Source organism: Anopheles stephensi, chromosome 3 (assembly GCF_013141755.1).
Source record: "Anopheles stephensi strain Indian chromosome 3, UCI_ANSTEP_V1.0, whole genome shotgun sequence".
Lineage (NCBI taxonomy): Eukaryota > Metazoa > Arthropoda > Insecta > Diptera > Culicidae > Anopheles > Anopheles stephensi.
In genome coordinates, this window is record NC_050203.1 from 36946669 (window position 1) to 36961713 (window position 15045).

Sequence of the window (15045 nt, forward strand, 5' to 3'; positions counted from 1 at the left end):
TTTACTGATTTCAGGGATGGGGGAGCGTGAATTAATTGTGTGTGTGTGTCGGTTCTATTGGCTGTTGTGGTATGCGGTTGTGTGATGATGCGATATAATTGCGTACTTGATATTACATTTACTGCGTGTACAAAGAAACGAATTCCGAAACTGGCCTCTCAAAACTCGGTTCATGCTTTGTTTTCCGGGTTTTCTTTCCCTTTTCTTGCTGTTATCCCACTTTTCCTCCGAACGATTCAAACGTGCGTAATACTATCGTGCAAATATGTGTCCGTTCCTTCCATCGAGCGTGTGTATGTGGGGTTGTTGCTTCCTTCTTGAATGCTGTTGCATTACCATCTGTGCTTGATACGAGATCGGTTGTACTTGTTCTATGGTGATGTGTGTTGATGCTTGCTTGTAATATGAGTGTATTTGAATGGAACATGTGTCTGGGCTGAATTTAGGATTGTTTTTTGCAAAATTATTTACTATTACCCTTTTTGTTTGCTGGTTTCTTTAAATCACTTAAACTGCACAAAACACGCTCACGAAAAGGAAACCCCATCCGTGTGTGAAATGTTTTCCACCGTCACATCCTTTCTAGTAGTCCAAGATGCTTTTGTTTTGTCTTTGTGTGTGTGTGTGTTGTTTTGCGTTTACTAGTGCGGTACAGCTGTATAAAAGTAGCTAGCTTTACAATACTAACGGGCAGCGTACGTGTGCGTTACGCGCTCGCGCTCGTGTTAGTTAGTTTGTTTGTTTGTAACAGAAGAATATTCTTGACTCTAAATTAATTTGTTCTACCCTTTTTTCTGTTTGCTTCCTTATCAGAACGACGGCCTTCCGTACTTCCACATCGGTTTTCCCGTTTTTACTCTCTTTTATACAACATTACCCATACACACAAACTATCCCTTACCGACTTACGCGGATTGATTTCCTTCTATTTACACACGCCTCTGCCAACAACGTTGTGGCGGACGATAATACGCCGATAATTGTTATCAACGCACCTCGCGTTATCTGGTAAATCAATTGCTGTTGACGGGGTTTGCAAATCTTCTAACTATTTACAGGGTTTCATTGCTCTTGCACGTGGAAGTGGTGTGTCCCTTGTTTTCGCCAAACTCCACGCACAGTTCGTATCTCGATTACACGGTTTAATTTTTATCTATACATTAACATATCTAAACCGCAAACGATGCCGATAGTGGATGTGCAAGTACAAATGTTATTATTTTTATGCACCGTATGTTCTTCGCGCGGCCATTTCGTTTTCAGTTTTTGTTTTTAATACAATTGTCCCTTTTCGTGTTCCTTCCAACACTAACAGCTCCAGAACAGCTCTGTGTGGAGGTCAGGACAAAACAAATCAGCTATCGTTAATGAAATTATTACTGCACCCCATCTTCTGCAACAGAATTCTGAACTCCATCTTAGTTTTTGCAATCCTGGTTGCATGGTTGTTTTGTTATCTCCTCACATTGTTTTGTATTTCTTTTTATCACAGATTACAAATGCGTCTCTCCGCGAACTGTTAGCTTTCAAAAAAATGATTTCGATTTTCCTTCAACGCTTCGATTCTTGCTCAAAAGCTGTGTCAGATGTGTTGGTTTATAAAATTTTGCTTTTCTAACTGAGCTGCGAGACTTTTGTAAACGAGGAGTCGATGTTCGAATGATGCGCTCTCGAACGGTGGAATTCTTCTACATCTCCTAGCTCCTGCATGGAACGGCATTTGCTTGTATTCGTATAAAATTGCACGTATTATCCTTTATCCTATCAGAACAACTAGCCCGATATCTGGCTCTAACATAATTCTTCGCTCTGTTCATCGTGCTCCCCCCAACATTCGATTAGTATTGAGGACACCGAGTGTTCGTTTTCTTTTCGTATGCCGGTGTTTGTTTAGTTGCACTTGGCCCGCTTCTATTTTTTTGAATGGCCAATGCCTCTGTAAGTCCTTTGCCTAGTTTGACGAGCGTTAGTCGTCCTCGCTTTCGAATTTTTGTATCTTGCGTTTCTGCTTCATGATGAAGAACGTTCTCTCCCTCTCTCTCTCTCGTGGATATTAGGTACGCAGTCGTGTCGTATACGTTCGCAGGGTAGTTGCAACTCCATCCAGCATGCCCAATTCTTCCAATCATCAGATGGAATACTGTGGAGTTTCGTACGAACCGGCAAAAGAACATTCTCCAAACGTATACTGTGTTTGAGCGGTGGTCGTGTAGTAGCTGCTGCTGCTGCTGCTGCTGTGGTTTGTTTGATAGCTTGTGCAATTTCCTGAAAAAATGGTAAAACGAAAACCATAATTAGTAAATCGGTGTGAAGGTAAGTAACCGTATTATTGAGCATAACCGAGCGCACGACTGGGACGAATGGTAGTGTTAATCGATTGGAATTGGGTGTTAATGACGGGAAGTGAGCCGTAAACGGTTTAAGTTCCATCAGTTGAAGCTACAGGAAGTCTGCGTGTGTGTGTGTGTGTTCCAAAGGTTCCCGTGACATCCTCGAAAAAAGCGATCGTTCAAACCATCAGGCGCGATCGTAAAATCAATCTCCAAGCATCTCGAACTCCACTTAAAGCCGTACAAAAAATTCACACATTTTATGACACCTTGCCGTTAGCGGTGGTGAGAGATCCCGGGCGTAAGAAATTATGATCGTCGCTCGATCACTTCTCGCGCGCAGATCATTACGCAATGTCCGGTAGGAATGGTAAGTAGGCAAAGGAAGCAGCCTCAAAACCTCCGAATGCCGGCCCGAAGCTTTATCAACGCGTCCGACGGTCTGACGCAGAGATGAGATGAGATGAGATGAGATTTATGATATTGTTGGGATCGTCTGCATTAATCTTTCCCAGTGCCGCACGGTCGTTCACGGCGGCTTGGAACAAGCAATCCAACCGGCCGGCGCATTCTCTCTTTGCGTCCGCTCGCTAATGGTTCGTTCTTGGCAATGTGTGCCGGCGCGAAAGGCGAACGGCGGAGGAATGTCCGGAGCAGTTGATTAAGATAGACGATCGCTCAGTACCGATAAGCATCATTAGTTCGAATGTTTATGAATGAATTAATATAAACCACGGGAAGGGTGCCGAAGAGGCCGGACGCATGTCACCATTTTCGGCATACTTGATCGTGCGCCTGACCTCCTCTCCACGCTCATCACCTCAGAGCTCTCGATCTCACCTCACGGTAAAAGTGATCGCCCCGGTACGATACTGTCTCATTATAAACGCTGCCGCCAGAGAGTGTCGGTACTGCTCCAGTCAGTTCCAGTTAAAGAAAGAAGCCCCCAAAAACATTCAAAACGAAAAGCGAAGGCGTACACAAGGCATAGAGTCCTCACAGCCAGACCAGACTTTCCGGGGCCCCTACTACGAGGCTCGCCTCTCCAGTAGGTCTTCGTGGGCTTTGGGAGACCAGCTTTTTTCTGGAGACTGTTTTAAACCAATAAAAACAGAAGAGAAGAAAGAAACAGCGGCGAAGAACGCCGATCCATTGCGATCTTCGCTCCATGTCATCCGTCTTGCTTGTCGCACGGTGGGATGGGTAACCGGCCTGCTGTTGGTGTCATTGACGTTCGGCGAGCGAGAAGAGCGAATGGAAAGGAACGCAAGAACTCCAAAACGACGACGACGCCAGCGGCGGATGTGCGGAAGGCAGGACAAATTTTTCCTTTATTCAAAACCCGAGCTAAATAAATAAAACCCACGCGCGTTTTTGGGATCGCTTCACGCTGGCCTTGAGAAAGAACTTCACCGATCGGACGATCCTTTCCCCCCAACCCGCCATGTGTCCCCGTCCGTCTACCGCACCAGCCGACTGACTGGACTAATGTTTGTTGTCGCTAAGACTGTAGGACATTATCTGCTCCCCCTGGTTCGCCCGGTTCACCCGGGGGTTTCCTGGCGGCACACCAATCACATCCCGCACCGGCCTCTTTGCAAACCATTTGTGCCACACATTTTCTCTTATTATTTTCCCTTTTGTCTTAGAGCGTTTTTTCAAGGTGCGGCATTTAATATGCGATCAGGAAATTTATTCCCGAACATCTATAAATCAGGAGAAATATATCCCGCACCGTTCGGAGCTGAAACGGCGCGACCGGACACACGGATGCCACTGTGGGCGAGTGTGTTGGGGGGTGTGGTGAGCGGAGGGATAGATCAAAGAGATGATCGTACCGGATGAGGTTGAGGTTGCAAGATCACCGCATCGCGACGAACACCGAGGAACGCATCGGAACAGGTTCCAAGAGCTGTACAGGGCTGGTCTTTCGAGTCTAATTTGTGTACCGTACGGCATCAGAACATCGGTTTGATGTTTTGGGAGTGTGGAAGGTAGAAAACGGAACTAATTAACCGGTGTACATCTTGGTGCTACTTTTGGTGACATTCGCTGGTGAATGAATCATTTGTAGATAGGTTGATCCATTATTGGTGTAAGTTACTTTCAAGCGTCTCTTTGAGGTTAGGTTCGATGGATGTCAAGTGCGTTTCACGTTACAGATGACAATCGCTTCGACCTAGTCTACCCGTGCACGTGTTGCTCAGACACTGTAGAAAGCAAACAGATGCATCCACCTTGGCACACGTTCGTAAACAAACAACAGATTAAAGCTTACACTTGATAGCCCTTCGAGCTAGCAGACATCCAGGAGACATCCGCAGCCTCCAGAGTCACCGACGTTATCTTTCCACAGCACAAACAACGTCGGACGGTTGCAAAAGTCATCAAAACAACCGAAAAGTGTGTCATTCCGCCGGGCGCAATGGTAATGAATTTATTTCGCGTTTGAGTGCCCCTATCAATATCGGCCGATATGGGACGCGCCTGCAATCGTCGAGGGAAATCTCGAGCAGTCGCAAGTAATCCAGCCTCGGAGGGGTGCGTTTGGCTGTACACACGTCGGAAAGAAAAGGGAAAATGTAACGAAAACTTTTCCTACATTAATTTTGTCACGTGGATGAGCGATGGTACGCTGTCCAAACATTTCAAACACGCCAGAACACGTGCACCGAATGCTGAGTGGCGAGTTGATGAGTCGGTGTGTGTGTGGCTTTACAGACATCGTCTATTCGACAGTGAGAGAAGGTCATAAGGTTACACTGGAGGTGGATGAAAATGGAAATCCCACTTAACACCGAAAAGAAGGACCATTCTCGAAGTGCCTCGATGATGCCCCTTGGAATGTGTGTGAGAGTATGGGTAGCGCTACCACGTATGTCTGTGTGCGGTGGCAGGCGTGCCGTTGACGGATGTGACGAATTTTCCGCCGTATCACAATCATTAATCATGGCGAGCCTAAGAGAAAGAAAGTTGGATGCACGCAGGCCTTTTGCCAGTGGGAACTGTGGGCCACGGGTTTTTGGGAGGAGTTGATGGCCGGGAGGCAGGAAGAGTTGGAATGTGTATGTGATGTGGGAGGATGAACGCCGGGGTTTTTTGGGCTCTTCTACTACGAGTTTGAAGTACAGTGCTTTACCTCCGGCGATGATGGATAATGTTCTCCAAATGTTTCGGTGAGTTTGTCGCTCATACATTCGTTGACAGCAGCGGGCGCAAGCGACAGACGCACGCGGAGTCGTCAAACCAAAACAAAAAACCCAAACAGACTGGCAAAGCCGCACCCGGCTGAAGGATTTTGGGTCCAGCTCCATTCCGCAGGGTTTCGCAACCGATCGATACAAGCTCTCGTGTGTCTTATGCTGTGATGTTCGTCTTATGTCTTATGCTCCAGTATTCCGGTGGTTGGACAGCTTGGGTACTTTACTCGTAATCTTATGCTTCCACGTGAGATCCTCGGGGTTCGTAGGTCGTAGGTGTGCAGCTGGTTCAAACCGGCGATACGTAACCGTTTCCGACTTGCGATGAACTACAAAGAAACATTAATAGATAGTTTGGTTATTGGTGTGTTAATGTCGCAGTTGCAACCAACACGGTCATGCACGGTCAGCGACGATATCGAGCTTGATAGGCCCGGGCCACTCGGCATACTCACTTCTTGAAGAACGGTTTAAAGCCATCCGGTTGTTCCTGCTGTTGTTGCATTCGGTAGAAACTTCCCGACGGTGTCCCGGCACCTTGCTGTGACATCGAGTCGGGAGAGGACGCATATCCACTGCTAGAACCGCCAGCATTGTTGTTGTTAACAGTGGACGGGTTGTTGTTGTTGTTGTTGTTGTTGCTACTGCCATTCACACCGGTCGGATTGGGCGTGGAACCGTTGGCGCTACTGTAGCAGGTACCGGTCGTAGGGGTTGTAAGAAGGTTCCCCGCCATGCTGGGCAGCTTCATATTCGGTGGAGTTTGGGGCGGCGTGTCGGTCTGGACCTCGGGAAACCCCATCGACTGCTGGGACGGGGTACTGTTCATAGACTGGGACTGCTGCTGTTGCTGCTGCTGGAGGCTGTTGCCTTGCTGCTGCTGCTGCTGTTGCAAGGTTGGCGTTGTAGGGTGGTTCAATACCGGGCCCGTAGTCGAACTGTGGTTGCTGCTGGTATTGCTGCTGTTGCTGCTGTTGCTGTGGTTGCTGCTGCTGTTGTTGTTGAGGGTAGTATTGTAGTGTTGAGCTCCGGCTAGAAACCCCCCATAGCGGGAATAGGGGGTACTCGCGAAACTGTTCATCATACCACTGGCCATACTCCCCCCCATACCGTGATTGTTGGGCGGGGTGTTGCTGCTGTTGCTGGTGGTGGTATTTCCCATACTCATACTCATAGGCGAACCGGCGTCGCCGATCATCATCATACTGTTCGCCCCATTGCTGTTGCCCTGATGCTGCTGCTGCACATGATGCTGCTGCTGCTGCAGGTGATGCTGCGAGGATTGTTGCTGAAGGTGCTGCTGCTGCTGCTGCTGCAGATGATGGGCCTGCTGCGGTTGGTTTGGGTGATAGTCGGCGCTCGTACCGGTCATCCAAGAAGCGTGCAGACCCTGCGCAGGATGCGATTGTTGCTGCTGCTGATGGTGTTGCTGATGCGCATGCTGGAGCTGCTGCTGCTGCTGCTGGTGCGGATGATGCTGAAGGTGCTGGTGCTGGAGGTGGAGCGGAAGGTGGTGTGGTGGTGGCGTTTTGCAAGCGGCTGTGTCGGCCAGACTCCAGATTTTTGGCTTTGAGGCTGGAATCGGCACACCACAGTCGCTGCCCGTTTGGTTTTTTGAATGGTCCATATCGCCCTTCAGCAAACCGCCGTGATGCGGATGATGTTGCAGCTGCTGATGCTGCTGCAGCGAATGCTGCTGATGAAGATGGGTTTGATGGTGGTGTCCCCCGAGCATCGAATGGTGGTAGTACGGATGATGCTGCCCCAGATGTCCCGGATGCCCCATTAAGTTTTCCGGCTTCCGCTCGTCGTCCGTCAGGTCATCGTCGTCCTCGTCCTTGTCGTGCTCGGACTTGACGTGATGCTGGTGGTGATGATGGTGGTGCATGTCTAGAACGAAGAATATTGCCCATCATGAAAAGGGACAAAGGAGAAAGCTTCACGCTGTTAGCTAGGTTGTAACACAAATGTTGTGTGCATGTAGAATGGCAAACATCGCGGCAATGTCTATCGCTCTCTGATGAAGCAATTGTAGGTTATTTGTGAGTTATAACTAATTATTCTCGCCAAAGAACTTGTTGAACAGGTTTATAGCAATATCCTCAAACCCAACACCTGTGCCTTGATGGTACAGTTTCATTTAAATAAGATATATTGCTACATTCAAATAGCTGCCCCTGAATGCCACAATAACCACCTGGGGTCGTATTGATGTGTGGTTGCTCGATGTCAGAAGCATTGTGTCCCGGCTGCCTGTTCGCAAACGAAGGATCAGGTCTTGCATTTCCGTCTCGAACCCCAAACCAAAACACGCCAACCAAAGCTGTTGAACAGTATTGACACCGAATGAAATGAATGCGAATTGTATGCCAACTATTTTTAAATGTGAAAAGGAATATCAATCAATGTTCTGAGGCGACTGTGGCGTTGGATTGTTGAGATTGAGCTCGCGAAAACCAAGTTGTGAGCGAATGAAGCGGAGGAAGCACGGAACGGTGATAAAACGAACCCGAAACGCAAGATCGATCGATACGGCACGAACCGATTTGTCAATCACTCAATCAAACTCCGACATAGCCTGCCCACCGGAACGGGGACCCGGTTGGCTAACCAACCCGGCAGGCTCGCTGCTGGATGGAATTTAATGGATTTCTTTGTCTCTCTCGCCTACTCCTCACACAGACCCAGACTTCGCTATTCGAAGGGAATCCACCTGCCGCTTGCTGCGGTTCGGCGAGAAACGCAGCGAGACACATCCGACACTCGACAAATCAATTCTGAGGCCTTTTGCACAGGAAGCGTGTGGTTTCCCTTTTTTTTGCCATGGGCCCAGCTCCATGTTGATTGGCTGGGTTGGCCTTCTTTACGGAGCGGAGCGCGAATTATGCGAAATGCATCCGTCTCCATTAGCGCGGCTCGATTCGACAAACGGAATGAAGATGAAACGAGCCGTTTCATGGCTGACCGCGTGCCGAGACGTATGATGAAGCGCTCGGGCAGTGGGACTTTCTTTCCATGAACCGCTAGTCCACAATTGGATCGTATCCATCGACGCGTATTGGAGCCAAAGGGAATGCAAACCATCGATGCATCATCGAATGTGATTTGTGTTTCGTGAATAGCGTGCTGGTCCTGCAGTACTGGCAATTGACAGGCCTGTTGAGGTTTAGTATCCTGAGCGGGTAGAGTAATAGAGCCGTTGAGTCTATTTGCATGACAGTTCGAACTATGGATCATTTTCACTTCGATTTAAAATTCTATTATCTTATTTTAAAAAAAATGGCCTTTTTTTAGTGAATCAAACTAGAAAATGGAAAATATTTGTGGGCTTATAATTGTCCGGACAATTCCTTGGTGGATCAGATTTTATGCTTCATTTTGACCGATGTTACCAACACCACGTACACTTTGTCCAGCACAACGGATTTCCTTCCACTCATGGAAATGAGAACCGAAATTGTCTATTTGATCGATTCGTTTTATGATGACACAATCAAGACACTTTGCAGATACGAACGCCTGCCGCAGACATTGGACCACCGGCCAAACTAGAATCGTTCTGTCAAGGGGACAGCAGCGAGAGGGACACGGTGTGGTGGCGTTAGCGTCACTTTTTGAGTTTGACGCAATGGCCACCTGCCACCGACAGAAGGATGGTCACTGGCGAATGGGTTGCATGTAAGTTGCACACTGCAACAGCTTGATGCCATGCGGTTCAAGACAAGCACGCATCAGCCCACGTCTCTGGTCTTTCTCCAAAGCTTGTCCATGGCTAGATGGCGCCTTGGGCTTTGCTGGAGGAAGATACCGATTCGCAAGGGCGCATGTTTATGATTGGGGATAAATTTGTATCCATTCTACACACACATCGCCCAGCGTCCTCTGAAAAGATCCTCTGCCCATCGATGCGAATGGGGCTTATCCTTCTCGGACAGGGACACACTAGCCATGTGCCGGAGCCATCCAACCAAAGGAGTGTTTAAATCATATCTTTAGCTTCCTTTTCAGTTGGGCGGAAGTAACGGACGTGCCTGCCAACTAGACTAGGATATGAAACATGTGTGCTTGAGCGATGCGTTTGTTTGCTTGCAAGTGTGTTGCACTGATACTAACCACCACCACCATCACCACCACGGCCACTACTTATCATCGGACAGTGTTGGAAAGCGCCGAAGAAAAGGATTAAATACTATATCCTCTGTAAATACAGTGTACGACACGAAAGGGACGCTAGGGGTTTCGCTATAATGTAGCCAATGTTTAACCGTGCGCCAGTTTGTGAGACGGGATTGACAATCTATTTACTTGTCTAGGGGGTGGGAGTACACACGGATGTTCGTGGAACGGGCTTTGGCTGGAGACGATCAACAGCAACAAGGACGATAGTTTGTTTGGTGACACATAAGAAAAGCCATAAATCACACACACTCACTCACAGCGCTCGGTGCAAAGTATCGAGTAAGCGTGAAGTAGCTGGCAGCTTCGGGACACTTTCCCCGGGCCCAGCAGGAGCTGATCGTTTGCCACTTCACGTACATTCAGCTCACGATTCCCTAACCACAAATTTCACCACATCATATCGGACACCGATCTGTGGTCAGAGCGCTGGAAACAAAGCAATTCGAAGCTTGGGGGTTGGGAACATTCCGCCCTGTTGGGATGCTGCGGCGACGACGCGTTTCGATACAGGCGGGGAAAATATGCTTCCCATTTTTCCAAATCTAATAAAAATCATTGACCCTGAATAAACTTATTTCAACAATTTGATATGGTGAATTAAATCTAATAACAGTAAACACCCTCGATGCTGGGACGCCGTGCCAGCCGAATCGTCCCCGACACCAAGAGATTTAATGACTTCAACCCGTCGTATGAAAACATCCCTCTCGCTCGGTCGGTTGACGGGACACCCTCGATGGTTGCGGTGGTTAAAAACCGAGGGCCATTTGCCCGAAACCAGTCGCTTATGCTCGACCCTTCGATACAAAGGATGTGTGTGTGTGTGTGCGTCGAAGCCCGCTGTGTTTGACACGGCAGTGTGAAATGGTTCGTTTCGTTCAGGCGAGCCAACACGCAAAGCTGGCGTCAAACCGGGGCGCCCCTTTTGGGAAATAAATAACGAGAGGGTTTTGCCAAACTCGGATTGTGCCATCGGCTGTTGTTCGTTTGCGCGAGGGCGAGCAAATGAATTGAGTCTTAATAAGTGATATTATGTGATTTTCATTCAATTGAAAACATTGCACCACACCGCCAAAGTACCGCCGTCCCTTGCCCGTGGGTCCCGGGTTGTCTAAGGGATAGCCCAAAGGGGTGTCGTCGGCTTGAATCAACGAGTGCGTACGCTAACGAGCGAGAGAATATATTGCCGTTGCCCGATAGCGTACTACTTACCGGGAACTAGCGACGCTGCATCTCTGGCCCTTCTTGTGGAGGGAGTTTATTCCACTGGGAATGGATGGCGAAATGTGTGCTGATAGACAAGTTCCTGTGTACTTGGTGAAGGTAATTTATTGATCACGCTCATTAATCTTGTTTAATAGTTTGATGGACGATGACAATTATTTGTTTACTTCTTTGGCTTTAAAATAAGAATATCAGAGGAATTTGGACCAAACAACTGTCCCAACATTGGTTCATGTAGCTAAGGTTTAATAGTTAGTTGCCTAACCCTTGTCCTGTTGATCGACCTAATTCCTTGAACATCAGCTACGACACCCCAACACGAGCTTAACTTCCCGATACATTCATGCGGATGAGCTGTTGGATTTGAATACACAAACAAAACTAAGAACCATTAGCCGTAAAAACCGTAAGGACATCCATCCAAATCCTCGCAAACCTGTTCTGACAGGGACGAAATCGGACACCCACCTCTCACTCATCTCGTTTCAAACAGGCAAATCGGCCAAAAACCTATCAAGCGTTTAACATTACGCGCTCGAGCAGCTGGAAAGAAAACGGCTAAACCAAATCAAAGTGAGAATTCTGACACCTTGCAACAATCGGCAAATCGGAATAAGTCAATTTGCGAACCATCCGGGAGGCGGAGAACGTTTGCCGGCATTACGCTCCCTCCGTAAAATGCTAAAGCGCTAAAGAAAACGCGAGGAAAAACTGCTGCTCCGTTCCCTGCCGACTCGTTGACGCAACCGAAGCGGAAAAGCCACGGTGGGCCATATGGGAATTTGAGGCCACGCTATGTGGCCCTCGCTGTTGATGTTGATAGATTTTCGAGGTTTTTCGAGGGCCCCGGGCCCGGCAGGCATCCTGGGAAGCGGAATAATGCGCCTGCTCGTTCATTCACGTTCCGCAGAATAATGCGCCTGCTCGTTCATTCACGTTCACGTTGCAAAAAATGAGCAATAAAGCAATCCCTAGCTTGATGATGGGCTACGAACCGGACCTGACCCTCCTGCCGCGCGAAAGTGCTGCGCCGGTGAGCGAGCCAGGGGGAAAAGTGTTTTATCCCGAAATCTCGCCCTAGCTTCTTGAATGTTTGGCACTGCCAAAGAGGCATCAGCGGTAGCAGAATGCAAAGGGGGACGAAATCTTGATGACTGTGCGTGATAATATATCCATTATCCGATTAAGTTAAGTGAAAATGCCACTTGTTATTTAGATATTCATTGGCCTCCGGGCGACACCGGGTGAGACGGAGGCAGACTGAGCGAAAGTCTGGACGCTGAGTGTTGGTGAAAATTCCCGAAACCGAGAGCCAGCACGAAGTTGGGCCAGCATTTGGCTGGCTTTTTGTTACGACGGACTTGATAAAGAGGCTTTTATAAGCCCGCAGGGAACTTGGGACTAAAATGTTCCGAGTGTGTGAGCTCAGAAGAATCAGGAGCTAATGCTCATCCTGCACATCGAACGAGGACTATGAGGAGTTTTGTGGAAAATTCTCCCGGGGGTTTGTTTTGAGTTTTGAGCTGTCCGGACCGGTGAGTGGCAGAAGTTGGTAGGCCGTCGCGTATGACCTTCCCCTTTACGCTGGCTGAAAAGTGAACAGATGACACCGATGTCCCTTGGACGGCCCAGCCCAGAATCGGCTCTCTTGCGTCGCTTGTGCTCTCGTTTCAATTATCGCACTTTATGCATTGCCTAATGATTCCATTTGCGAGACCCGCTTTCGGCATCGTCGGTTTCGTGACAGCATCCACAATTGTCACCGTCTCCGTCTGTCAAAATGGGATGAAATGATTTTAATTTCCATCACACGAGCAGCAGGATAAATGGGACGAGCCGGTCACCTCCTTCGAGTCGGCAGGGAACGGTTTCGCTTTCGGACGATCCTCGCGAATCCTAACCAGCAGGCCAGATCACCGAAATGCCGCACGAAGGAACTCTGCTTCGGTTTGCTGTTCCAGATGGCGATGGATTACACACAAGGGGTGGCGGTATAGTTTTCACATTCAATTTGTTGCGTAGAATCGAATGCAAAAACTTCGAACCATTCATCAAGGATGCTAGAGGGATGTTTTGAGCGATATTTGACAGCCGAGATTTGACGAGAGACACTTTCGGTCGGTTTCGGTGACGCGAGGCTGGTACCACACGCGAAGGATTAGTTTCGCCATTAGCAGCTGTTTCCCTCGACACAGTTTTTTGTCCCAACTTTCGGGAAGCTGATCGGGAAGCGAATCTTCCCGGTGTTCGTTGGATGTATTTATATTTGATATTTGTCTCCCGGCTTCCAGTGCCATGCTCAGTCACCATCTCGGGTCCCAGATGACGACAGCGGCAGTCCGTCGTCGTCGTCCGGAAACACCGTGTCAGTTTGAGGGCCGGTGAAAATTCATCACTAATTAAAACCGTACCGATTTCATCAATTAATTAAATACTCGGTTCGGTGGCATTTTTCATTCTGCCATGGCCGATTTAATTTTTACGGCTGGAACGAACGAAACGGGCGGTTCCGGGGATGTTGGTGGGTATCGGAACGGAAAACCCACAAATTGCGCACTGTTCTTGCCGAGCAAACTCCGGGCACATCGGGCTAGGGAGGCGATACCGAATCGGAGCGTTCTGGCAAAACGATTTGAATTCGAAAACCAAATTGAAAGTGAAAATGCAAATTGATGAGTAGGCAGACGGTTGAGGTGGCAGGAATACTCCGACCGGGAGTTGTATGGGTATTATTCAAATTAAATTAAGGACCTATTGGGAGGGAGAAAGCATCACTGGAGCGCACCAGAGATAGACGCCCGCTCCATAAAAAGGGTTGTTGAATAGAAAATTAAACTTTATTATAATTTAATATGATTAGTCCTACAGCGTTCCCAATCGAGGCGAAACGGTCCATTACGGAGGTAGAGTGGAGGCTTGAGGATGTCCGATTCTGGATGGAGTTGGTAGACCTAATTTAAAATTTAATCAATAAAATAGGGAACAACCTTGCCGTTCTTCGATTAGGCATTCTCATCTCGACCCAAGCTGCCGATGATAACAGGCCTATTGTAGAACTTTTGTATGACTGTCCAAGAGGTATCCTCAGAAGCTACTCTGCGTGAGAAGATTTTTGGTCAAAACGGATGTTTGGAACACGAACCAAGAGCCCAGCTTTCGATAGGCTTCTTTCATTTAATGCAAGAAAAATATATTCTTCACGAATAAAAACGCTCTTGAGCAACATTGAATACAATTACAAAAGACCTTCCATTAAAGCCATACATCATTGCTGCGTTTGACAGTTGTGGCAGGATAAATTACGCGTTATTCTTCTAGCGTGAAACGTGTCGTTATTATGTCATACCTTTGTGTGCGGGACACGCAAAAAGAAATCGATCAAAATACCTTTGTGTGTTCGGTGCAATTAGTCCCCAACGCCTGACCAGTGTACGCCGAACATGGCCGCATGATACAGACTTTAAAACCAGCTCCATAATTCACCGGCTCGCTCATTTGGCGAGTCTTTACAGACGACATTAGCGACATCGGCTCGCGTCAGTGGGAGTTGGTCATGAAATTGCACAATCCCATTGCACGCGGGACCTCCAGATGGGTTTCCCCTTTAAAGTCTTCGTTGCGCGACGAACGCGAAAAAAGCACAGCACACCATCCTTCAGACTTCTGCTAGCAGGCTTCGTCTAGGATCTAGCGGAGGTTCGTTCTTCTATTTCTTCTGCTGCTGCGCCTTAAATAAGATGACACCCTTCCCCCCGTCGTGTTCCCGTCAGGCCGTCAGGCCTTAATAAACACATTAAAGTTTCATATTATAAATGACTTTCCAGCCGAGCAACGTATGCCGACGTCGTAAATTATGGTCCCACACAGCCTCTCCAGGACGGGCAGCGCTGGAGGGAGAAATGTCCTGACGTCGTGAAAGAGAAAGTTCCTTTTTTAAAGGGAGACGGCAGCCCTCACTTTGATCCTGTCGGTAAACAACAGCACCCCACCGCCGAGGACCACCTACCTTCCGGCACTCCGTGCCTTCGCTGGCACTAGACACACGCTCGACTTTCCCGCCGTGATTATAATCATCACTTAGCCGTAGCATTATCGATGATGTTGGTGTTTCC

The 15045-nt window shown here is 48.2% G+C and overlaps 1 protein-coding gene across 2 annotated transcripts in view; it reads right to left on the reverse strand.

The window, feature by feature from the left end:
- Nucleotides 1-225: 225 nt before the first annotated feature.
- Nucleotides 226-15045, reverse strand: part of LOC118509655 (homeobox protein araucan-like) — a 106482-nt gene continuing 91662 nt past the window's right edge. For both annotated transcript variants that reach the window (XM_036050609.1, XM_036050611.1), the window contains exons 5-7: nucleotides 5986-7420; nucleotides 5470-5859; nucleotides 226-2265 (exon numbers count right to left, since the gene is read on the reverse strand). In XM_036050609.1, coding sequence (XP_035906502.1) covers nucleotides 5820-5859; nucleotides 5986-7420 — 1475 coding nt within the window. In that variant the 3' untranslated portion in view covers nucleotides 226-2265; nucleotides 5470-5819. The remainder of the gene's footprint in view (nucleotides 2266-5469; nucleotides 5860-5985; nucleotides 7421-15045) is intronic.